This window comes from Lipophrys pholis (assembly GCF_963383615.2).
Source record: "Lipophrys pholis genome assembly, chromosome: 11".
In the NCBI taxonomy this organism is placed as follows: Eukaryota; Metazoa; Chordata; class Actinopteri; order Blenniiformes; family Blenniidae; genus Lipophrys; species Lipophrys pholis.
In genome coordinates this window covers 21,970,983-21,996,076 of record NC_137631.1, presented here as the reverse complement: position 1 = coordinate 21,996,076, position 25,094 = coordinate 21,970,983, and the positions used below count along the sequence as shown (strand labels likewise).

The window sequence follows — 25,094 nt, the reverse complement described above, 5'->3', positions numbered from 1 at the left end:
ATGGTGGACTCTCTCTAGATAGAATGATAATAATATTAATGAAAAAATAAATGATTTTTATTTAGATGAACTTGCCTGGGTTGTGAGTAAATTCATTCCACCAATCTTTGAGTTCTTATAATGCCTTAACTTGTGTTTCAGGTTTTCACTCTCCTTTTTCTTTAATTCAGAAACAAAGTGTTTTCATCCATATTCATTTGAACTAAAGGATGAAACGATTGAGACGCCCATATTTGGTAAACTTGATATCTCTTCCTTCCAAAGTGAAAACAACATGGGGTCTTTTGCACACTGACACAACCGGCTGATCTTAACCCCTCGTGGTGGGTGCAGGGTCAGTGTCAATGTGTTTACTCTGCAATGAATGGATGGTGCAAAACTAAGAAGACTGCGATAGAAAAACAAGATCTTAGAATCTTTAGCTCTCGCACTATAGGACCAAAACACAATAAGCTTTCTCAACAGTCGGTCAGGAGGGCGTCCTCATCAAGGTTTTCTATGTGCAAACGAACAAAGAAACCATGGTTATAGACAATGAAGGAGCAGTTTGACCAAGTAACAAGACGTCTGTAAGTTGCACAAGAAAGTATGTCTTGAATTTTATACTATTCAAATATTTAATTGGGTGCAATAAAAGAGCTCATCCATTAGTGTTAAAGAAAAATGTCTGGAGTAACTGGATTGTATTTTTTGCATATGTGACACGGACACTTGTGCCTTCAATGGTTACATCCGCCGATTGTGGAAGTCAAAGGTTTTCCATAAAATCTGAGTACCTCAACCATACACGAGTTAGTTTTTTTCGATTCAGTTTTATCTACATAGCAAAACATCTCTAGATCCAAACTGCGACGTGACAGCTTTGTGCTGAGTTAGTGGACAGTAAAAAGAGAAAAGGACTCAGAAAAAAATTGACGAGTCACTACAGGAGAGCGACTCCAAGTTACTGACATGCAATGGTGACATGAACAGTCCCCTGCAGCCGCTCCGGCGATTAGTTGCCGACCTCTGACCACATCGTGTGAATGTCTGTACATGAATACAGTTCAAACTTTCCACTGACCTGGAGGTACGGTCGCTTTGGAACATTTCTGTAATTGGGTTCAGTTTCAGAGGATGTGGACACAGCCATGGAGGTGATGGTGAGAAGGGTATGCTTGCACAGCCTTTTCCATGACAACCATACCTCTGTGAGGACACCAATCGGCTAATGAGGACATGTGAGGGAGGGAACTGGTGTGAGTGGACTTCTGGAGTCTGACTGGACACCTCGGGTAATACCACAGCTGATTTACAGGTGATTCAAAGAGGTACGATCAGTAAAGCCAAAGCAAAGTTCTGGATCGAGACTTGAATACGTTGATCTGAAATAAGTTTCAGAGAGGCTGCTTAATGAGTTGAACTCTAGATATTTCACTTCAAAAATAATATACACAATGTCTTTTTTAATTTGATAACATTTCCTCAACTGACAGAATATTACCCCAAAAATTATAAATGAATTTTCCATACTTAATAGTCCTGCAAATTCATATTCACTGAACTTATAACCTGGATGGTTGAGATGGATTATAAATCTACCAATGTGGCTTAAAACTAGTAAACTGGTTGTTCAGCACTGCTCAGATTAAACAATCAACTTGTTTTTTTTAATATCTGATGCAAAACTGCATGTTTTTACATCAAAAATCAGTTGTGAAACTTTAAAAACACTCATTTTTGAAGCAGTTATTGGAGAATGAGCAATCATATATTCATGTTAGATAGGCTTTTTATACAATCTACCAATATATTGTATGACTAAGGGAATATCTGGATCAAAATTTAACTGCACTGTATTTTGAGTACAAATGATATTCGAAAGTTAAAAATAATAAATAAATCTTCCTCTAATTTGAGCATATTATTATAGTTATTGTATTTGTGGAGTTATTCATGGTGTTTATGTTATAACTGTTCTTTACAGGTCACTAACATGAGCTGCGGTTGTTGTTGTGTGTCTGAAGTATCGTCTTCCTGCTTGTATAGAAACCAGAGCTCCAGCTTCCTGCTTCTACAACCTGACTCCTCACTCACGTTCATGCAGGTACACCCTGACCCAAACACACACTCTCAAATGTATAGCTTCCACATATACCCACTTGCATCTGAGCCATGAAACATTCAGATGGAGCAGAGTCTTGGGTCAACTCTGAGTACAAATGTGCTGCAAGTGAGCTTTAGTTTCCACATAGTTTAGATGTTAATGAACAATCGTGGACTGTAAAGAAACAAGCAGTTTGTATTACTGTCACAACGAAGACTTTTCCCATCCGACTGCCGTCACCTCAGTTTACACAAACCACATTCAAATGCACTTTTTGGCTTTGTTTTCTTTGACTGACAGCATGAAAAGATGAAAAAGATAAGAAGTATGAGGATATTAATTGCTAGTGACTGTTTTAATATAACAAAGCTCAGCAGTAAATTATAGATATAATGAAGCCTTCATATTTGCCTTTTAAATCATGTCACATTCCTGAGACATGCATTTTTAGGAAGAGGACATTCAAGTATATTGTTGTGAAATTTACAATGTCTGTTTAGAGTTCCCTCAAAGTTTAATTATCTAATCCATAAAACAAGAATTATCAGCAAACAAATCTTGCTTGGCAGAGAATATTTGGCATTTTTTCTTGGAGGTATCTACGTGCTTAGCTCTGCTTTTCATATGTAAAAATATACAGGCTTTCTTATAGTGGCGTTCCAGTCAGCCACCTCCTCTATGTGGATGACATCAAGTTGTACACCAAGAATGAGTCACAAGTCCACTCACTGATCTCCACCGCCAGGATCTACAGTACTGAAAAGGATGAGCCACTAAGTGAAGCCTCATACAGCAGAAACCTGATGAGAATGAGAAGCAGGTAACATGGAGAAACAAACCCCTACATGGCTTGTACCACCGCCAGATAGACGAAGTGGCTGATATCAAGAAGACCTTCCAATGGCTAGAACATGCTGGACTGACGAAGTACCCAAATTCTGATGGGACATCCCCTTGAAGGTGGTTGAGAAGAACAGGACTAAGATCCTGTAGGACAATTTCCTTAAGTTGTATCTCAATGGTACTTTCATATATTTTTAGATAAATCCCTGGCATTAATTGTTTTTTTCATCCAGAGTACATGTGCAGACATTCTTCTTCATTGAGTTCTTAAAACTTTATTGCACATTTATGAAAACATAATAACACATACAGCAGTTCAAGCATTGAAACTAGAGGTAATTTTGATGATGGTAAGCACATCAGCCAGATGTTGCTGCACCATGACAAAGTGATTTAAATACCCATAATATAATGTAAAATTATATTTTGAGTAAAAGTGGGCTTCTCCACCATAAAACACAAAAATACAAACACAAGATGAAGATAATAATCTATCTTTAATTGCAAGTTTGGTGTATCAACAAGTCAGCAATCATCTTAGCTCAAATTATAGTGCAACTCTATACACAAAAAACTACTTGTCAAGTTTTTCTGATTACACCTCTTATGTGTTGCCAACCAATATTTATTTATCATAGATAATTTGTGCTGAGTGGACTCTTTCTCCTTCTTGATCACATGACTTAGATAATTTAACAAGACACATATTTAATTAGAAAATGTCTTTAAAAGTCTTTAAGACACAGTAGTGTAGCTGCATGAAGTCCAGGAAGAAGGTGCAGGATGAAGAACACCAAGTTCAGATGTTTAAGAGGATTAACAACACACATGAAAAAAATCTTAAACAATTTTTAAAATAACAGCTTGAATAACTCGTCATTAAAAAGTTTTTCCACTTTTTGATGCAAACAGTTTTGTTGGGAATCGTTCTCCCAGTGGACTGAGAGTCAGGCGTGTCATCGTCCTCAATCACACGTCGAGCTGACAGTTTCCTGTTAGAGAGCCAATGAAGATGATGATGACTATGATGCTGATGTTGCTACTGATGCTCATGATGATGATGATGATGATGATGATTGATGGAGGAGGCCTCCCAGGATGTTCGCACAGTCAGAGCTCGGGTGCTTCCTCGGTCCTTGCTGGGTCGTCTGCGATCAGCCCACACGCTTGATGCTGCGTTTACGCTTCAGGCAGCTCGGGACGCACTTCTTCTCAGACTTGATGGGCGGAGACGCCGGCGCTGGGGCTGAGGTCACCTGCTTCCTGAGCAGGAAAAAAAGAAACAGAAACAAGAGGAGGAAGTGTGATTGAGTGTTTGTTCTAGCAGTGACATGCGGGAGGTTAATTATTGATGGCAGACGTGTGGCGTCTGCAGGATGAAGCTGCTGCTGTGATCACAGTCCAGCACAAACAGGCGCGACACATGATCCCTGTTTCAGAGTGGGGCTCAGGAGCCTTCCTGTGTGGAGTTCGTATGTTCTTCCTATGCAATCAGGACTCAGGTTTCTTCCAGTAGTCCAAAAATGTGCATTTCAGGCTAATTTCAACCCTAAATTTCCCTTAAATATGAGTTAGTGTCTCTGAGCTGTGAATGGCTCCAGCCCATACAGCCATTATTGCCTGTTTCACTAAGATCTCTGTGTGTAGTACATTGCATGCTCAGACAAATAGATTGTGCTTTTAGTGTGTATTTTGCAGTTGATTTACTAAGATTAACATCATGAAACAAAAATATGAATATTAAAATAAGGGCTTTGCATGTGTTAGACCTTGTTTACTAGAGAAGAAGCACAAGTGCAAAATGAAATGTGATACCATGCAGTTAGATTTGTTGGTGAAGGAGGAAGAAGAGTGAGACCACTTGCTGCAAAAAAAAATCAAACAATATCACTGAAACTGAGTTTCTCACCTGGCAGCAGCTGCAGCAGCTGCAGAAGCTGCAGCAGCCTCCCTGTTTCTGATCTGCTTCATCAGCTTCAGCATGCGACAGATCTGCCGCAGGGTCATCTTAGGGGTGTGGCACACCAGGCGAGGCCTCGGGGTGCAGTAGGGCCCCCGGTGTGAGAGAAGTCCCAGGTAGTTGCCCCCTCTGGCTCCCCTCCCAAACAGCTGCAGGGGCTCAACGCTCGCATAGCAGGAGGCAAACTGGGAGTCAAACACAGAGGGAGAGCAGTTTGTTCAATCTGAATGTTACACACACTGTCCCCCTTCCATCCGGAGGCCAAACCAATTAATATTGGGCCTTTGTGTGGGCTTTTTTAATCGGGAAAGCACGTTTCTGCATTATGGGAATATCAAAAGGAAGAACATGCAAATTCCAATTCAATTTTCTTCATATACCACCAATAACAACTGTGAAAGAAAGAAATAATCCTACTGCACTTTATTATTCAAGATTTGGATTGGCCACAGACAGTTATACTTAATACGTAGAATGCACCGAGATATTTATTTGATTCTCCTTTAAAGGTTTCATATACATAACTGAGTACTGCTGTCTTTCAACACAATGTAGTGTTCTTGAAGAAAGTACATGAAACATGACTAAGTAGACTTACTGGGTGTATGTTTAAACATATGCACACTGTTAACAGTACTGATGTTCCAGGACAATTTTTCATATGTGTCTTCCTGCCCCTGACTTAATGATCGTCTCCATCAGAAACCCAAGATACACACACACATGCAGGATCAGGCTCACAGGAAGAATTCAGCAGAGCAGATTCATTTACAGGGCCGACACTTGATCGTGTTGATGTGCCTACCAAAAACTGTTCACACACACACACACGCACACACACGCACACACGCACACACACACACACACACACACACACACACACACACACACACACACACACACACACACACACACACACACACCTTCTCATATTCTAATTCTGTTGCTTTGTTCAAGACTTTTAATATTTCAATATCTAGTATTTATCAACACCACTGCTTTTAACCTTACTGTGAAGCTCGCGTTATCAGTGTGATGACACTGATGAATCACAATGAATACTTTGTTTCCTGCTAGTTTTTGAGTTTTTTTTTTTTCATGTGTAACATACGAACTGTTTTTGTGAAGCTGAGCTGGGTGACAAAAGGACAAATACACCAATGTCCTGTTGTTAGAGGTGGGATTAGTTAGAGATCAGTTATCAAGGAGTATGCAGGATGCAATCTGATTTTAAGTTTGTAAATTGTCCAAAACCGGCAATTTGTCAGTGTTTCAATCTCAAAAGCTTGTGGTATTAATCTGTGACACACTGGTGACTGGATTTGTTGTGTAATGAGAAAGAGACACCAAGCTCGATCTCACAGCTTCCTGACAGTTTGATTTGATATCATGAACAGTCCATGAGCCATGATTAAAAGACGTTGTGACAGAATAAGATTATATAAAGGTTAGATTTAGATTTATGCATACAGTACTCTCTTGAATTGCATCGCATAGGTGACTCTAATGAACAACTTCTGTTTTTTCTGAAGTCCTCACATTGGTGTAGTGGTTAGTCAGGATATCTCCCAGCAAGAAATCCCTGGTTTGGGTTTACCTTTGGAGATGAGACTATATTCTTCCTGTGGGTTTTCTTAATGCACTTACAATTCAACACAGTTGAAAAACATACTCTAACTTAGCTTTGAGCATCTCTGTTTGTCTCTGTGTTTGCTCTGACGGATTACTGACCTGTCCAGTGTGTAACCTGCCTACTTCACCCATAGACAGCTGGGATCAGATCCAACACCCCGCATCCCGGGGTTAGATAAAGCATGTGAGGAGATAGATTGGTTTCCTGATATGTCTTTAAATTAACAGCTAAACGTGAACTATATCTGCAGAATACATGAATAATATGATAGATGTTGTTTTGGTGGAGCATTTTAATGACCTGCCAGCCAAAATCAAATCCAAAGGAGTGAACTCCTATATTTCTATCACACAAGCAAAAAACTTACACAATCCCACTTCATCCTCATAATATCAACCCAAGCAAAGAAGAAAGATGACAAAAGACACAGATTTTGAACAGTAAAGTTCAGTTTTCATCATCTGACTTTAAAATGTCCCCACTAGTACCTGTACACCCAGACCAGTCATACGTCAAGGCTGCAGCACCTTATTGGCAAAAAGTCACACTGAAAGATTTTCTGTACGAATACTTACAGGAACAACAGCGGCCATTAAGTGGTGTTGAAGCTCTGCGGTGAAGAAATGATCTTCAGTGTGTGCATCCCTTTCTCTTTTATACGCACTGAGATAGTCAGCAGGAAAAACGCACCAATCAGCATCCAGAAACACACACACACACACACACACACACACACACACACACACACACACACACACACACACACACACACACACACACACACACACACACACACACACACACACACACACACACACACACACACACACACGCACGCACACACACACACACACCTGTGGATTCAGGTTACAGAAACACATGCACAGGGTCTATTATTGAGGGCTCCTTTGTTACACTGGGTATATTTAGAAGCAGCTGTAATTTAGGGAAAGAAGAGAAATAAAGAGGTTAAAAGGTGGAAAAAAGGGAGGATGGAGGAAGAGTGTGGAACTGCAGGTAAAATGAAAAAAGAGAGAGATTATGATGATGAAGATAATGAGAGAAGTGCTGAATAAAAGGAGCCTGTGAGGTGGAGGAGGGAGTCACAGTGTAAAGTGACGCGCCTGAACAAAGCGGGGCATCCATGCATTACATATCAATTAGGACATTACTCATCACTGACTGGAAGCGACACGAGAACATCGGACAAAGAGTGCGTCTGCGGTAGCCTTTTGTTGGGAAAATAAAGAAAAGACTGGATGCACTGCCAACGCATGACCCAGTCATTTCCAAAGTCAGAAGGCCTTAATGTGTTAAAAATTATAAAAATCTGCAACCCATTCAACTCTGAAGTCTAAAACATGATTAAAATATGAGATTAATTTCAGAAGGTCACAATTTTAATAGTTTAAAATATACATATAAAAAAGTCTTCTTTTTTTTTTTATTTTTTAGAAAGCAGGCATACTCCTCACCAATTTGGAGTTGTTGTTATTTGGCCTTTGTTCTATAATAATTTTGCTGCTCCAGCTTTTTCAGTATGAAACTAGGCTGCATGCTAGTTAAAATGAGTTTGACTACATTAACATCAGATTGGTTTGATGTTGTTCAAAGTTTGAATCATTGCGAATAAAAGGTTTATGTAACTGATCCAGCTATGGATTCTTTATGATTAAAGCAAATCAGAAGTATATTACAGAAAAAAAAAATGATACACCATCCCCATCCTTTCCTATGGGGAAGACTGTAGAGATTTTCACATTCAAGACATTTTGATAAAAAATTTAATGAATATAACTCAAAAAGGAAAGGAAAGCCAGGTGAAGCCTCAACTTTGGGGCTCTTCTGCCCCCTGCTGTTTGTTGTGAGGGCTGCATGGTGAAGGGTTATAGTGAGTACACACACACACACACACACACACACACACACACACACACACACACACACACACACACACACACACACACACACACACTCACGCACGCACGCACGCACACACACACACACACACACACACTCACGCACGCACACACACACACACACACACACACACACACACACACACACACACACACACACTTTTTTATTGTATTAATATAATTAATGGGAGTTTAACATTGGTGGATGTCATGTAAGCGTCCCCAGTTTCAAGGGGACGTCGTTCCTTAACATATTACATATTACTTTAATGTGTAAAAACAATATATACAAAAATGTTCCTATTGTTGTATCTCTGTTCATTTCGACTTTCATTCTGTAGCTCTGTAAAGCTCAAACACAAATCCGACTGTTAAATAATAACGGATAATATTGTATTGCTCATGTCTCTCTTTAAACGGTCGCTTTAATGGACATTAGTTCCATTATCAGGAAAACGCGCTTGTCGGCGCTCTTTGACAAGGGCTGGCTCTCATGCTGCGTTCAACAGTAATTTACTCCTATGTGGTCAAATACGATCACAAATTACAATCTCTCCTCATTCAAGAGCTTTCTTTGTAGAAGGAAACTACATTAAAATGAACTCTAAAATTTTACAAACATATCTCGTCTTAATTTTTACGTTAATAGTTTCAATCTTACTCCTCCGAGGGGAGTTTTCCGATTATAAATGAAGGTATCATTAGAGTTCGTCTGTTTCTTGAAGATAACGCACAAGACGCTCGATACTTAAAAACACGCCCTCTGTTTACGTCTTATAATATATTTAATAAGCGCAATATTACGTGATGTAACCACGTTTTCGAGGACAATACGCTAGTCTGTCACACTCGTGGAGCCACAATACGATATAAAATTGTGAAAAACATGCAATTTAAATAGTTCACTGAATTTAAATTGCAACAAAATGCAAATATAGCACTTTGGAAATGTAATGTTTGACTTCACAATGTGAACCTCCAAAGATTTTCTTTTTTATCCCACAGGAAAACAGAGACTCGACTGCGATCAGGAAGTAATGAGGAACCAATCCACTGTTGTTTATGCGCATAAAGTAACTTTCTAATTTGTTGCCTAATATGAGTGATGTATTCAATATTTTCCATTTCAAGATAGTGGTCATTTTCCTTGTAGATAATTGTGTGTTTTGTTCATAAGTTTCTTTAAAAGTCCATACTTGTGGAGTTATTTGAATAGACGGTGCGTTAGGAGCAACAGGTGCGTCTGGATGTGATGGTGCGTTCACTGGAACACGTACAAACAACCATTTCAGAAAGTTTTTACCCTTAAGTTTAATCAATGTCCCATTTTAGACAACAATAAAATATCATAGTTTGGACTACATTGCATTTTTCCTACAAATATGTAAAAAAAAAAAGAAATTTACAGCAGATTTGAATGGTGCACGTCTCATTACTGTGTCACTATCATTATTTGCCGGTCTTTAGTTTTGTAGTTGTGCTGGCCAACTTCAAATGTCCATCGTTAGACAGAAATGTGCGTCAGAAATGTACAGTTTATTGACGTTTAGATATTTTCGTGAGCTTTTTCGCAGCTGAGACAGTAGTTTGTGTCGCGTCTGCGGTCGTTTCCGAGCATTTGAACGCGTCAAAGACGCCGCCCCTGCTGTCGCCCTCAGAGTTTTAAAGCCACTGGGTGTCAACGACAAAGTTGAACTCTCGGCTCAGTAGGTCCACGGCCCTCGGAGGAGGTTTCCCTTTCTCTCTGCTCTCCTCCTCTGCCTCTCTGTTTTTCGGCTCAGTTCAAGCGGACTCGCCCGCATCTCACCCGTCTGCGCCAGGATGTCCCCCTCCACGTCCCCCCGCTTCTTCACTGAGAGGGAGGTGGCCCGTCACAGCACCAAGGACTCCTGCTGGGTTCTGCTGGGCACCAGGGTGTACGATGTGACCGCCTTCTTACGGATGCACCCGGGCGGCGAGGCGCTCATTCGCACCCGCTCGGGTAAAGACGTGAGCCGGGCGATGGAGGGACCCCCGCACCGACACTCCAAGAACGCCCGGAGGTGGATGGAGCAGTATTACATCGGGGAGCTGGACCGGGACAGCGGCTCCGATGAGGCACAGGTAGATCCTCACAGATCAAGCTGTGTTTATTTACTCAGCTACATTTGCAAACAAACAACTCTTTTGAAGAGTCACTGTTTGGGATTTATCCAGAAGTTAGTGACACCCCGGGGCTGTTCTCCATTCTCATGCAGTCCAAGAAATGACACAATTTCCATATCCACTGTTAAAATATCTCCGTATGCATGCTTGACATGTGTGAATGAAAGGGTCTCCCTCCCAGCTGCGTCTCAGGGTGTATACTATATATATTCCTGCATGTTGGGTTAATCATCAGCTGTGACACCCTCAGGTGAAGCTTTCAGACTTTTTTTCCCCCTTCTCTCACTCGAGTTCAGAGTAGTTTTAAGGCGGTGTGGAAAGAAGATAGGGAGAGTAACAGGTGGAAAGCCGCCTTTGAGTTGACTTAGCTGGGCGTTTTCCTGGAGGTTGAAAGAAGAAGAGACTCTCTTCTCTTTTTTCCCCACCTGCATGGGCTGTATTGATTATACTTGTCTAACCTGAAGTTCAAAAGATGTTTTCATTGAAAAAAATATGATGATTTACACTAAATAGACTTGATTTTTGGTTCTCATACCCCCCCCCCCCCCCCCCCCCCCCCACACACACACACACACATACACACACAAACCCTCAAAAGTGATTTAATACAGACAAAATGGACTTTCTGCATCTCTGCTGTGATGAGATGAATGTGTGGGTTTCTGCACCTTGTGCCTCTCTGTGCAGAAGGAAGTGTAGCGTGATGGGGGCACACACACACACACACACACACACACACACACACACACACACACACACACACACACACACACACACACACACACACACACACACACACACACACACACACACACACACACACACACTCACACACACAGGTTGTGTAATATCTGAGGAGCATGGAAGGGTGTGCAGGTGATATGGTAAACCTGTAGAGGTTGAGCTGGGGGTGGCTGTGGAGGGTCAGCCCTGTTAATGAATGATTGAAGAGGAGTGTGAGAAACGGGACATGGAGAGAACTGGTTTGTCTTGTCCCAGTAAACAGCAGAGAGGGAGAGGAGGGGGCTGTAATCTGGGTTGGTGGATGAGTTCATGCCCGATTTGGCCTCTGTCTTCTGTCTCCTGCTCGTCTGTCTGAGTGCGAGGAAGGAGTTTGCATAAATCTATTGTGGACAGCGTTGACATTTACATGGCTCACCCTCTCTTTTGCCGATTGGTCGAGTGGCCGGTGCAGAAACTTAAACTAACTGTAACAAAAATCCCTATCTCACTGCTCTCTGCTGCAGCTCAGCTCTTATTTTCTCTCGTCACATTTGCATAATTTCACACCTCTTCGACAAAATGCTGCTAGATGTGTTTGTGGTTTATTTATTTTCAAAATGCTGCAACACTATTTAAGCAAAGCTAATGGCGCATTGTCTTTTAGAGTTAACTCGAGCCCGATGTAGATGAAATTCACCAGCATGGAGCTCATTGACTTTTCCTGTGCAGACATATAAGAGGTACTTTTACTAAATTGAGATACAGATTCATTTGTGATATAGTGTGCAGCCCTTTGCCTGCTGTTTTTTTTTTTATGCACTTGCAGGTCAGTTAGATTTCATGGGATGTTCTTTTCCTATAAGGTTTTAACATTTTATATATTGTTTTTCTGTGTTTTATTACATTTATCATATTTCACAACATATTTGCGTACCCTGCTGATCCTGGAAGAGAAGCATTTCATGTTGTTAACGTGTCCGAATGACGATAAAGTAAATTTGTGTTTGTTAAGCTATTGGGCTCTTATAACAATGCTTTTATTTTTGGGTATTCAATCTTATACTGTTACAAAACCTAATTATTTCCACTTTAAATTGTGCCACATTTGTAATGAACATGCATTTGTAGGATGAGCAGCAGAGCTGATTATGACGGTTTTGCCAATGAAAAATTAACCAAATGTTCTTTGTGAAATGGGTTTTCTTCTCTGGTGACTCTTGTTTAGTTTGTTGGATTGAATGCTGTGATTAGATTGAGTCATCAGCTACTTTGACTCGATTAAAATAATAACCCAAGACGTAGGTTCCCAACAAACAAAAACATTAAGAGTATATTTGAATGCATTTAAGAAGTCAGTGAGACAAGCTTGGATCTCAATATACACAAAGGATATAATAGGAGGGAGGACTGATGAATAAATAAAGGTGCGTTCATGAGTAAGTGGGAAAATCACAACTGAACTCCAACTCAGAACTTTCCACATGGAAAGTAGGAGATCTTTAGGAATGTCACTCAAAATTATGCCATTCTAGCATCTGCTTGAGAAATACATTTAATTTGTGATGCGCTCTTGAATTAACAAACTACGTTTCATTTCCAGTGAAAACACTTTGACCCTTGTCAGTACGCAGTTCAATCGTTACAGAAAAAGGAAGTTTTCCGTAGAAGGGACATCAATCAAATGGACTTTATAAGCATAACTTCATCCGTGGTTTGGTTTGTATGAGTGATGAGACAACGGTCAGTCATTTTTTGCAGATTTCTATGTTCTTCCTCACATGTCAACACTATTTTCTCAGCTGACTCCCAGTTTCATAAAAGACAATAGAAAATTAGAGGGTTTGAAATGCTGTGATAGTTATAAGTTTTAATTAGAAGGACGTTTTTTGAAGTCGATATTATAGTTTCATTGAACGACTTCAGACATTTCTCTTGATGAAGGCCTCAGATGTCCATCATTGCTCTGAATTTCCTTAATTTTCACTGCTCGTGTTTAATTTTCTGAACTGGTGCGTACTCTCAAGTACCTTTCTTATCTGGAGTGTCTTTTTATTAAAATTCTTTTCATCAGTTTTGACTCATCATGGCTGCAGTGCCTTTAAATCCAGTGATGGATACACAAAGGAAATGTATTTTTATGTTTGTAATGGTCTCTCTGTGCTTTTATCTTCTATAACAGCTTTATTAAAGCTAGTGAACCGTATCTGCTAACATTGAGTGAAAGACCGAGACGTCCTATACAGCTCACTTGTACATCACAGGCAAACACACAGAGACAGAAAACCACTCAACACACAATAACATGGGACTGGATTTTCAGCCTCTTTGACTCTTCTTTGTGTGTCAAACGATCTGCTCGTGTAAGCGATTTGCTGGAGTAGTAAACCAGCCATTAAAAAAAAAGAAAAAAAAATGTTTGCTTTAAAACAAGCAGAGTGAGACTTGCAGGCATTTTAGTGTAACTCACTTAATGTTCATGCGTCTGGGTGGCGAGACAAAGCTAGAGAAAACCTATTTTGCTTCGGGGAGATTATGCAATCCGTGCGCAGAAACTCCATCTTTTTAGGCCAAAATCATTCTTCATTTTTAGGAAGGCACAGAAATCCTCTTCAGGAGGTCAGTGTACAGATATCTGTGTTAAAACAGAGGTGGAACAATTCTAAATGTCAAATAGATATCCGCTTATTTAAGTTTGTTTCCAACAAAGGATGCACAACAAAGGAACAACTTGGAAGATAGTTCTAAGGTTTTTTTAATGCCATTTAAGATATCTGCACATCTTCTATTATCTCTAAACGCTGTCTTGAAGTTAGAAAACAAATGAACTGGGCACAAGTTTTTGACTTGTGTTAAGAGGTCTGTAGCTGGCACACATGAAACATTTGTGGTCTTGTCTCTAAAATGCAGCAAAAGGTTACGATTGTAATGGACCACAGGTTTATCAAATCCTGTATTGAGAATGTTTTATTGCACAGCCCCACATTCATTATATTCATTTCATGTTTTAAAACTGTTATCCTTGATCTGGTGTGGTGCCTCGTCACCTTTTCCCTCTCACATTGCTTCTAAGAAAGGCTCCAGACCTCCTCTGTGATCTCTGCTTGCCAAATCTTCACAGTGAAGCCAAACGTTGGAGGGAGGAAACACCCACTCTCATCGACGTACAAAAAAACTTGCGAAATATAAACTCTCTACGATTCAGCAAAATATATCATTATGGTTTTCTTCGCCGTGTTTTGATGTCATTTTGACATCTTCAGATTATCTTCCAAAAGCCTGGAGTTGACTGTATTACAATTGTTTTTTTTTAAATATGTAAACTCTGCGACAATGTCGCTCAATAGTGTGTTAAAGATTTGTTTGGGAAATCCTTTCAGAAAGTCATTAAATTCACAGATTTTATTTGCAACCACAATAATAAAATATATGTAATGTTGGTCCATGAACTACGTTTCATCACATTTCATTATCTATTATTTTCCCATGATTTATACACATGCACATATTTTCCCCATGATGGCACTCTGATGTTTGAGTGTTTTATTAAATGGTTAAAGCCAAACTTAACAAATAATAACAACCTGCCATCCGCATTGTAAATCACAGATTCTGACCTACACTGTTCAGTATGTGTGTGAGTAAACTCTGCAATATGTTGGTACAAATAGTTAGATGATCTAATATTGTGACCCATTACTAGTCAGTTGTGACTGTGAAGGTCATGAGACAAATTTCAGCGTGCGAGTCATGGAGACATTCCAGTTGTTAATGAAATATAGCCTTTGTATAATTTGCCCTGCAGTTACAGCTGGAGAACAAGTAACCCACACTCAGCTCTGGTTTTATAGGGTGCAAACCTTAAACCATGGCTTGTTTTTTTCTTTATTGATTGGCTTGAGCAAAACACACAGCTGAGGAAGAATGTTGCTTTTCAGGTCACCGTGTGACTAACAAATGGGTTTCAAAATTCCACATTCAATTGTAATTTGTTGGCGTGATAATCCAGTTTGATGCAAACAAAAATCTGTGCTTCATCATAGATCCACATAAGTGATGGTTTTGTCACTTAAGTGTCTGTAACAACCAATAATGTAACAATGGAAATATGTAATAAAATAGTAAAAGATTTTGATTGAGAGTGTCCCACCCACTATACTTATTTTTGATAAGCAAACTGCACAAAACCTTCCAAAAAGCTTTTATTCCCAAGAAATTTAGCGATACGTATGTATTATTACATTACTGGCTGCAGTTATCACAGGATTGTTTCATGTTTACATAGGCCTGACCTACACACTGCAAAGTTTTTAGTATTTTTTGTGGACAAAGACATTTTGTGATGCGGTTTTGTGTGTATGGAAAGCATTTTGTACATGGAAATATCTCCATGTGGATGGGTTTTCCTGCAGTAGGTAACTCCTCACTCATATACATCACTAATATCACAGTTCCCTACATCACTTACATGAGGGAAATGGTCTAGGATTGAGAGAAGCGAGTGTTGAAAGCCTGCTGTTTAAACCATGAAGGTCATTCCTTTAGATTGGATTGCTCCCATTCCTAGTAAATCTCCCCAAGAGGATTAATAAAGTAACTATATTCTCATGCAGCGTTACTACAGCCACACACACACACACTAATGTATCATTGTTTACATAACTCCGTCCCTTAGAAAGCAGGACAGAGTGTGCAGGTCTCTGTTAGATGGGTGTCTCCCTCCTCTGGTGTTTCCAAGCCGGGCCGGTGACGTCTCGGGAAGACTCGAGAGACATCCCAGTGCTGCGCTCACCGCCTCTGCTCCGCCTCCACTTACATCATGATAACTACAGTAAACGGGACCTAAATCTCAAATACTTTTGTGTTTTCTATGAAAGCGACACATCCTTATACATGATGGAGATACATCATAGATGCACAAACAGAACATTCTGATCCATTTATGCTCCATCAGTTGTCCTATTTTTGCTCATTTATGGCCCTTCAAGAGTTTTACAAGTGTCTCCAGGTTATTTTCTCAGGTAATTTCTGTAATGTTCAAAAAAGATCAATATAGAAAACACCCTATTTTCACTTTTAAAATACTAAATAACAAAAAACTTTAAATATATAGGTATGGGATCCAAATACTGCGACTGCTGAAGAAAATATGCATTTCTCATATTTCTACAAAAGAATTTAAACATATTTTTGGGAGAAGATGGAAAAGGTGTGACCCCCCATCCGTTTCTTTAAATTAAATAAAGTAAAACATAAATGGTCTTTTGCAAGTAAAAGTTCAATTTAAGTGAAATTAGTCTCATTAGTTTCAGCAATAAACGATTCAAAATTCCAAGTGAATGTGGAGCAATGAAGTATTGAAGTACATGCATCTTGAAATCTTACTGTTATTCATTCATTATGATTATCTTGTTGTGCAGGAACATGCAGTCTGGGAATAAGATCAATTTCACATTAATTCCCTTTCACTTCCATTTCAAAATCAACATGTGGGAAAATGCAATCAGATTTAAAGTCATTCAATTCAAACGTTGCAATTAAATTCTAGTACCCTTTCAACTCATTTCAATTCAAATTTAATGAAAAAAATTTCTACGAATTCAAATCAATTTCATCCATAGATCTTCTTTACCACATCAATTCAGCTCCAGATCATTCAAGTGACAGTTCAGTTCCAATTAAAATCTCATTCAATTCCATTCCATTTCGATTTAACTGTTGTAGAGCATGAGACTTGCACTCTCAAGGTAGTGGGTTTGTGTCCCACGCCGGGCACCACCTTTTCGTGGGCTCACCACCTGCAGGAAAGGTTCTTAATCGGTGCGATTTGATCTGGGTGACAGTGCTCAGACTGCCACCCCCGCGACCCGGAAATGGATAAGCGGGAGAAAATGGCTGGATGTTCAATATTTTTCCTCTTCTGGCTAATTTCTCTTGAGTAAACATGAATGGAATGAAGGATATGAATCATCTCTGTGGGAACAATTGATTTTAATCTGATCCTGGTCAGCAGTAATGTTATAAAATCTTATCTGTGGTATAAACTGGAATGCCAAAGTTGAAAGACATTTCACAATAAATCTGATCCTTCATTTCATGTACATTTTGCACTACAGGAACTTTTGTTTGCCACATAATTACACCCTTTGCCATAATTGATTTCCTTTTTCATTTACATTTGTTTCCTTGATTTTTATTTCCTCAACTGATGGATGCCTAATTCAGTAAAAAAAAAAAAAAAAAGGAAGGAAGCAGGAGTTTCTATCTTGTGATGTCCTGAATTGTATTGGAAAGTACCCCCCCCCCCCCCCCCCACACACACACACACAAAAAAGGAGCCATTTAACGCTTGTGTTTTACACATTTTTTTCCTGCACAAGAGCAAATCAGGAGGACATTTTAAATTTTTTATCAAAAAGAGATTAAGACACAGACTGCTGTTATTAGCATACAGAATATACAGACGCTTGTAATTAATATATTTTTTCATTGTAGATCATAACTGTTCTCATAAATGTAGCACTGTTTCCTTACTGATGAGCCAGTTTTATTGTGGGACTTTATGGCAGGAGCTGACGTCTGTGTGTGTGTGTGTGTGTGTGTGTGTGTGTGTGTGTGTGTGTGTGTGTGTGTGTGTGTGTGTGTGTGTGTGTGTGTGTGTGTGTGTGTGTGTGTGTGTGTGTGTGTGTGTGAGGGAGCTGGTTTACAAACAAACAGAGGGGCTGTCTACACCGTCAACAAATTGAACAGGTTTGAAATAGATTTATTCCATTCACAGCCGGTGTTTGAAGAATTTCAGTTTAACAATGAAAATGAGAACAGTCAGTTTTTCCTCATGTAAACATCTTGGACTGATAAAACATTGTTCAATCTGGTGTCACAATAAGTCACATGCCTGCTAAACTGTACATCCTGCTGATCTGCTGCATTCAGGTCCAGTTTTCCAACTTTTTAATGATCGTTTGACTAATAAGTAGAAAAGGTGGTGTAATGTCATGTTATCAAAAGTATTTTGTCCCATATTTGTTTGTCCTCCCTGCAACAACTTACAATAAAATGTTTTTTGCTAATAAGTGACTTTTTAAAGTATTTTGAACACCGTGTGTTTCATGGGTTGTATTGAATCCAATGCTGATGAAAAGTTTTCTGTCATGAAGCGACTGTCCTTAATGTTTCTGTGTGCATGACACGAGCAACTCATTGACTTTATAGTAGTCGGGGAGAGTTGGGAAAGACGAACCACTTTTTACATCTGCTGTCCCGGAGGTAAGGAAAATTGACGCAGATATAGAACGAAAACATATTCCTTCATTTCAGGATGTCTGCTATCAAATGAAATGATCAGAATGCATCTCTGACAACGCTGGCCAAAATAATGACTTGTCAAAAAGAAAAGTGCTCCTGTGGCTCAACTTCCCCCGGGTGAGGGGTTGAGTTGAGCCACATTGAGCCATCGGAGAGTAAACTGACCATATGAGGTTTATAATGTAAACCTGAGCATATTGTGCTGACAAACCGCTTTTAACAGTTATTTGTTATTCTAACTGTCAATATTGCAGGAGAATATGAACTGTTTCTCCCTCCTTCAGTTCCTCCAGCCTTTTGAGGTGGAGGTAGCTTCTTCAGAACATCACTCCACGGGAAAGACTTCTCATGGTCTTTCCCATGGAGTGGTGTGACCATGTGATGGTTGAAACCATTTCCTTCCTTTGCCTCCCTCTTCTTCACGTACCTCCTCCATGTTGACCTCTCAGTATTTCTCTCTTTTGCCACTGATCTAATGGACTTTCCACCCTTGACTTCATTGGCTGCTCTCTCCATCTCTCCAAGGGGTTTTGAGCCCCAGCTTGTTTTAATCTTGTCAGTTCTCGGCATGATATCTTTTCTACAATGGTTAACATATGACAAACACACCAAACACGTTGATTATACTCAACTGAATTACAGTTTAATATGTCTGAGACCATTGAACCATTGGCTAAACTTACCTTGGGGTCCCACCAGAAGAGCTGGAGGAAGTTTCTGGGATGAGGGCAGTCTGGGCACCCCTGCTTAGACTGCTGCCTCCGTGACCCGGCCCCGGATAAGCGGTGGACAATGGATGGATGGATGGATGGATGGATAAATTTGCTTTGGCATAACAGTCATTTTAACTGTTTTTGTGAAAAAGTAAATAAATAAATAATAAAAGATACTATCGCCATTCCCCATGTCTCTGCAAGATGGAAATGATGGGTGCTTCCTGAATTTATGGTCATATGACAAAAAATGTGTACAGTTACCTGACACTCTGTTACCTGGATTGTTAGTAAAATTCTTGGGTGGGCAGAGGGAAGGCTCAAGGTTTACTGGATGTCATTCACATACAACTTAGAAGGTATAAATGGGAAAATGTGTGTGGTCCCAATGGTGGACACACAGAGTGCAGGTTGAAAAGCTCCTGTCATTCTAATGGTACATGACCAAAGTTTTATGTGAACATTTCTGAGTAAAGATAGAATGACTTGTCCTTTTAATCACACTTTGTTTTTGCTCGGTCATTGACTGTCTCTCATGAATCGAACCAGCACTGTCTATTTAGCGTATGACTCAAAAACCCTCCACACTTCCTTTTCAGTCTCGTTTCGCTTCTCCCATGACTCGCTTCACGTCCTCTCTTCGTTAAGGCAGTGGTTCAATGTGGAGGTCAGCTGCAGTGCGCGGGGAGACGGAGCTGCGGAGTCATGAATTTGAGGGGATAGTAGACGTATTGTTGCATGAGGAGAGCCACACATGAGGGAGTGTGCGAATGAATGAATGGATGAATGAATGGACAAGGAGGTGGTATGTAGAGACTCAGCAGAATTTGAGCATATGGAGGAGCTGGAAGAGAGTGGGGCATCGTCACAATAGGGGAGTTTGTTTTTTACTACATTTTTCCCTGGTTATTCTAAGGAACACAGCTTTCGAAACATCCATCCATCATTCTTCTATACTGCGCACTCCATGTTCAGTCTCGCTGGGCGCTTGAGCCAGTCCCAGCTAACTATAGTTGAGGGCAGGGTACACCTGGACAGGTCGCCAGTCCATCACAGGGCAAACACAAACAACCACACATACTCACATTCACACCTAGTGGCAATATAGGGACACCAACTAACCACACAGGCATGTTTTGATCTGTGGGAGGAAACTAGAGTCCCTGGAGGAAACCCTCACGCACACGGGGAGAACATGCAAACTCCCCACAGAAAGTTCTGGCTGGTTTCTGAACCCAGACCTTCTCGCTGTGAGGCGAGAGTGCTACTATGCCTTAAAAATGTCTTTCCTGCTGTGACTCTCCCTGAGAAAAAACATCCTGCCTTTCATTATGAAGCCGATATCAAGTTTTTCAATTGATGTCAGCCGACACTGATGATTTACAAACGACCCGTCGGGCTCGATTTGGAGGGGAAAAGTTGGTAAAAGTGAAAAAGAAACCGTTGCTGAGAGTGAAGCATGTTAGTGTTGATGGTGGCCGTTGATAAGTCCGGTGGCTGGAATGCAGGAGGGGTGACCAGGTTGGGCCGGTGGAGCGCAGGAATGCAGACTTTCATCGGCTTCATCTTTTTCTGCTCAGCGATGGGATTGTGTTCTTATCAGAGGACAAATGTTTACCCTTAATCCAAGATACACGCATGCAAGCTTCCGCACATTGGTGGAATTGAACTCATGGAAATCTGGAAAAAGAAGGTTGTTCTTTCGGCATTCTGGCTTTTGCAGATTTGATTTCTGATTTCTTGATTATTCAGCGGCGCCTCCCCCAACAAAGCTGTTCACCTCTTCCAGCCGAACAGTCGCATTGAGTTCATCACTGTGATGATACATTACCCAGCTCATTGTTTACCTTTGTTGCTATGGAGACTGCCGACACAGTAATTAGTGCTCAGGTGCAGGCCTCAGGTGGCTTCCGCTTGGTAACACACCTGGAAGAGCAAGAAGGATGGAGGATGAATTGAGGAAGGTGGAGACCAGTTGGATGGATGGTCAGGGGGGATGGAAACATACGCTGCAACACCACAATTGATTTATCAAAAAGTCTCACGGGAGTCACGTGAAAACCTGGGGCCAATTCAATTTACTTTTTTACTTCTGATCACATTGCTCACGTGGAGATTTTACTGACTTATGGCCAACCTGTGCGGATTTCCAGGATGCTGAGGTTCAGCCACATTATAGTGCTGATGGGGGTCAAGGGTGGTGACCCATCAGTTGTGGGATTTCAAGCACTGCTGTTTTCATAAAAAATATTTCCTTGCACCATAATGTCCTCCTTCTGTTTTCATGACAATCACACCCTGCATATAAATCCTCCCAAAAAAATCATCAAAACATATGAAAAAAAGTTGAAATATTTAGGTTCATGCATAATGAATATAGAATATAGGTGTGTGTCTGTGTGCTTGTCAGGTTGAAGTCTTCGGGGAATGTGGTGAAAAAGCTCCACAGTTTAAACCAGAGTGAGTGGTTTTATATATTATGGGAAATGAATCAGTGTGTATGGATACCTGGGGAAACGACAGCCTGGCTGGAAATGAAGTATTTTTACATAGTTACTCTAGTTGAGTAGATTTATGCATCTGTAGTTGAGTTATTTATTTATTTTTAGCAATTCATTACTTGTTTTCTGTACTTTTGAAGACAAATACCTGTACTTTTCTCTCCTTATGGTTTCCAAAGTCTGACTGTCTGACTTACAAAGAGCATACATAAAGTGTGCTAAAGTCCACATGCAGTTTCACAATGCATGCATTTAGCAGGTGGTTTACTAGAATAACACCATAGGAAGCATCGCGTGCGAAAAGGAGCATTCAGATAAGGGTGATTAATCGACCAGAAACTACTTTCAGAGGTTTAAGATGTAATAAATCCCATTTAACTTTGTAGCTTATTCTATTAGCATAGAATCCACTCAGGAACACACAAGTTCGAATTTAGTGTTAACGAGAATTAGATTACCTATGTGGAAACAAATACACAATAAAGTATATGGAAAATTACATATTAACAGACAATATTAATAATTAAAAACGTCCATTGTTTTTTATGCGTTTACGTACATAAACACAATTAATGTGAACTCACATCTTGGTTTATTTGTTCAACACTAAATTAAACTTTTGCTACACTGCTAATAAACCACAGTGACTCTCATCAGTTTATATTTTATAACTAAATTATCGTCACACTTCATTCACAGATATAAAGATTTCAGTCATTTCCATTTTTTTTTAACTATATTTTGTATTTTAATTTCAATTAGTCGTAATTATAAGTTTTCATGTTCAGTTCTAAAAATACGAGATGTAAAGTGATATTCTGGTGTAAAGGGATATTTTACAGGAAAAAAAAGACGTGGAGAATAGAAGCATGCTGCACAGAGGTGTAGTCGTCAGCACTCCTGTATCACCCCAATAAATGCCCGGTTTGAGTCCAGGCTGCATGTTCTCCCTGTGTGTATGGGTTATTCTCTGGGTACTACTGATCAAACACTAGAGTTGAACCAAAACCTTATGAATACTGTCACCCCCTTGCTTGCACCTAAAGGTGGTCCAGGTCAAGAAATCTTTCAAAAGCTGTCATTAATAATTAATTCATCTTGTTACGTCCAGATTTTCTTGAGATTTTTCAAGCCAGAGGTGTTATTTTCCTCCTTATTTAACTAAGATTTTTTTTCTTCTCATGAATAAAAGCTAACATAAGCGTGGACAGGGGCATACCAGCTTATGGAGGGAGTAAGCCGCGTGGCTATCTGGTGCCAACCTCACTTGTTACCTTGCGCACGGTAACACGACACTATCTGCACAAGCCGATTGGCGACACAGAGCCTCTGATTCTTCACACATGGACTCACTGAATGCTACAACAGCTATAAACTTGGAGAGGGAGAGAGGGAGAAGTCTTGAGTCCTGGTCATTCAGGTTTGACTGGTTCTTTTAGATAGAGCCTTATTACTCACACACACACACACACACACTGATGCCTGCGTCATCACCCTCACACACGGGCCCTTCCACCCTCATTTCCTAGGTCATGTCCCCCTTTTTCATCTTGCTTGTAAAGACCAGATGTTTTGAAGACTTGCCCCGATTCCTCTGCAGTGGAATTCACTCTGCATTAAACACAAAGGCACAGTCAGAGTATTAAACTGTCATTATGCAGTGTACTCCTGACGTACTGTTTACACTGCCACTGTCAGCGGCTGATGAGAGAAAAGTTTGTCTAGAGCCTAGGCTTGTATAAAGACGTTGGTTAAGTTGTTGATCTATAGGTGCAGCAGCCTTGTTTACATTATGAGGAGGGATCCATTACAAATTTTCCTCTGGGAATAATAATGTATTTCTATTTCTATATGTCGGCGCAAATAATAATACTCTATGACACACACATACTTGTTCATTAACACTGAAAGAGAATCCATTGAAAGTTTTTATTCAGTTAATAAGAAGCCAAGCTGGATTTACAGCGTTAATCCTACATAGCCTGTAGTAATGCGATGATCCTTAACCACACAAAGTTTTCAAATATTGTGTCATAATCGCTTCACACTTGAAATATATTCCAATAGATATGCAGAATAGACCTAATATCGATAATAATAATGTTGATTTACGGTAATAGTTCTTTGTGGGAATTTGTTTTATTATAGAGCTTGTTACAAGTGTACTGGAGATGAATGAAAATGGTTATCTTTAGTTTGACAACAGTTGCAGACTATGTATAAATGTCAGCTAGATTTTAACTTCAAAATGTATCATCCAGAACAATATTTTTGCTTTTCATTGTATTTGGTTCACGCCAGCTGCGGGTGACCCTACTGAGCACTCTTTCTCCTTACTGAGAGTTTCTCGCCTCAGGTAGTCTTTGCTATTATAATTAACTTGCAAACCTTTGAAAAATGTTCGAAACAACACAATCAGCCCAAAGCGACCACGAACCCTTTAGATTGACATTAATGCAGTTTGCTATCTGTGAATGAACATGAATGGCCAATGTTTACCACAACTAGAAAGGAAAGAACCTAATGCCAGTTATTCATGTTGAAGGTAAAGAGTAAAAACATAATAAATCCCACTCCTTCATCCTTCAACCCTTAGGTTCTTTCAACCTCCTAAAAAACAATACTCATAGGACTAGTTGTAAATTGTATGAATGTACAGAGAGAATCGATTGAGTTCACTTCATTATTTCATTTGCAAACGATCAAATATATTTGAATAATTAATTGAATAAATGATTCATTTATAGTGTAGCACTGACTGTATTACGCTCTGCTGCTTTATGGTATAATGTGTAAATTGCAAATAAAGTACCTGAAATGAGACGAGGGGACATGATTGGCATATTTTCTGAAAAGTGGTTATCTGTTCATTAACTTTCACAGTAACATAAAAAAACCACAAACAAACCAAAGCATGATTAGTAATACAGTAAAATCAGTAAGTGTTTATATATATTCTATTTAAAAGGCCCGCATCTGGTCGAGTCATGATCCACGTAATGCGGCGACAAACCTCCTCCTCCCCTCTGATCAGCAGATGCGTTCCCTCGTCTCTGCATGGTTTATTTTCAACACTTGGTCGTGTTGCCATGACAACGGTCATGTGCATTTTTAACATTTGCACCAATGTGAGTTTGGTAGAAATACCATATGACCCCGCTCCCCATGTGAATTAAACTCGTTCACACTAACCCACCAAGTGGGGAAAGATTAGTGATGTTTCTGTATGAAAAGGGTTAGTAGCACTAGAAAGATTTAAAAACTCTTTT

At 39.9% G+C, this 25,094-nt stretch overlaps 2 protein-coding genes across 3 annotated transcripts in view; one reads left to right on the top strand and one right to left on the bottom strand.

The window, feature by feature from the left end:
• Positions 1–3,190: 3,190 nt before the first annotated feature.
• Positions 3,191–10,345, bottom strand: LOC308116678 (uncharacterized protein). Of its 2 annotated transcripts, none has more exons than XR_013935783.1 (3): positions 10,249–10,345; positions 4,839–5,074; positions 3,191–4,192 (listed from the first exon to the last, which is right to left on the bottom strand). XR_013935783.1 is itself a non-coding variant. In XM_080474980.1 (3 exons), exons 1-3 carry the CDS (start codon positions 7,113–7,115, stop codon positions 4,084–4,086), a joined length of 363 nt encoding a protein of 120 aa, XP_080331106.1. In that variant the 5' UTR covers positions 7,116–7,146; the 3' UTR covers positions 3,191–4,083. The 2 variants fall into 2 exon arrangements, 1 of the variants encoding a protein (XP_080331106.1); XM_080474980.1 differs by lacking the exon at positions 10,249–10,345 and adding an exon at positions 7,098–7,146.
• fa2h (fatty acid 2-hydroxylase) overlaps positions 10,161–25,094 on the top strand; it is a 39,612-nt gene continuing 24,678 nt past the window's right edge. Inside the window, exon 1 of the mRNA XM_080474979.1 lies at positions 10,161–10,544. Coding sequence (XP_080331105.1) covers positions 10,263–10,544 — 282 coding nt within the window. The 5' untranslated portion in view covers positions 10,161–10,262. The remainder of the gene's footprint in view (positions 10,545–25,094) is intronic.

Coding starts and splice junctions, on each gene's coding strand:
- LOC308116678 (XM_080474980.1), bottom strand. Junction 4,193..4,838: donor GCTGCTGCAGCTGCTGCCAG/GTGAGAAACTCA, acceptor TTTCCTGCTCAG/GAAGCAGGTGACCTCAGCCC.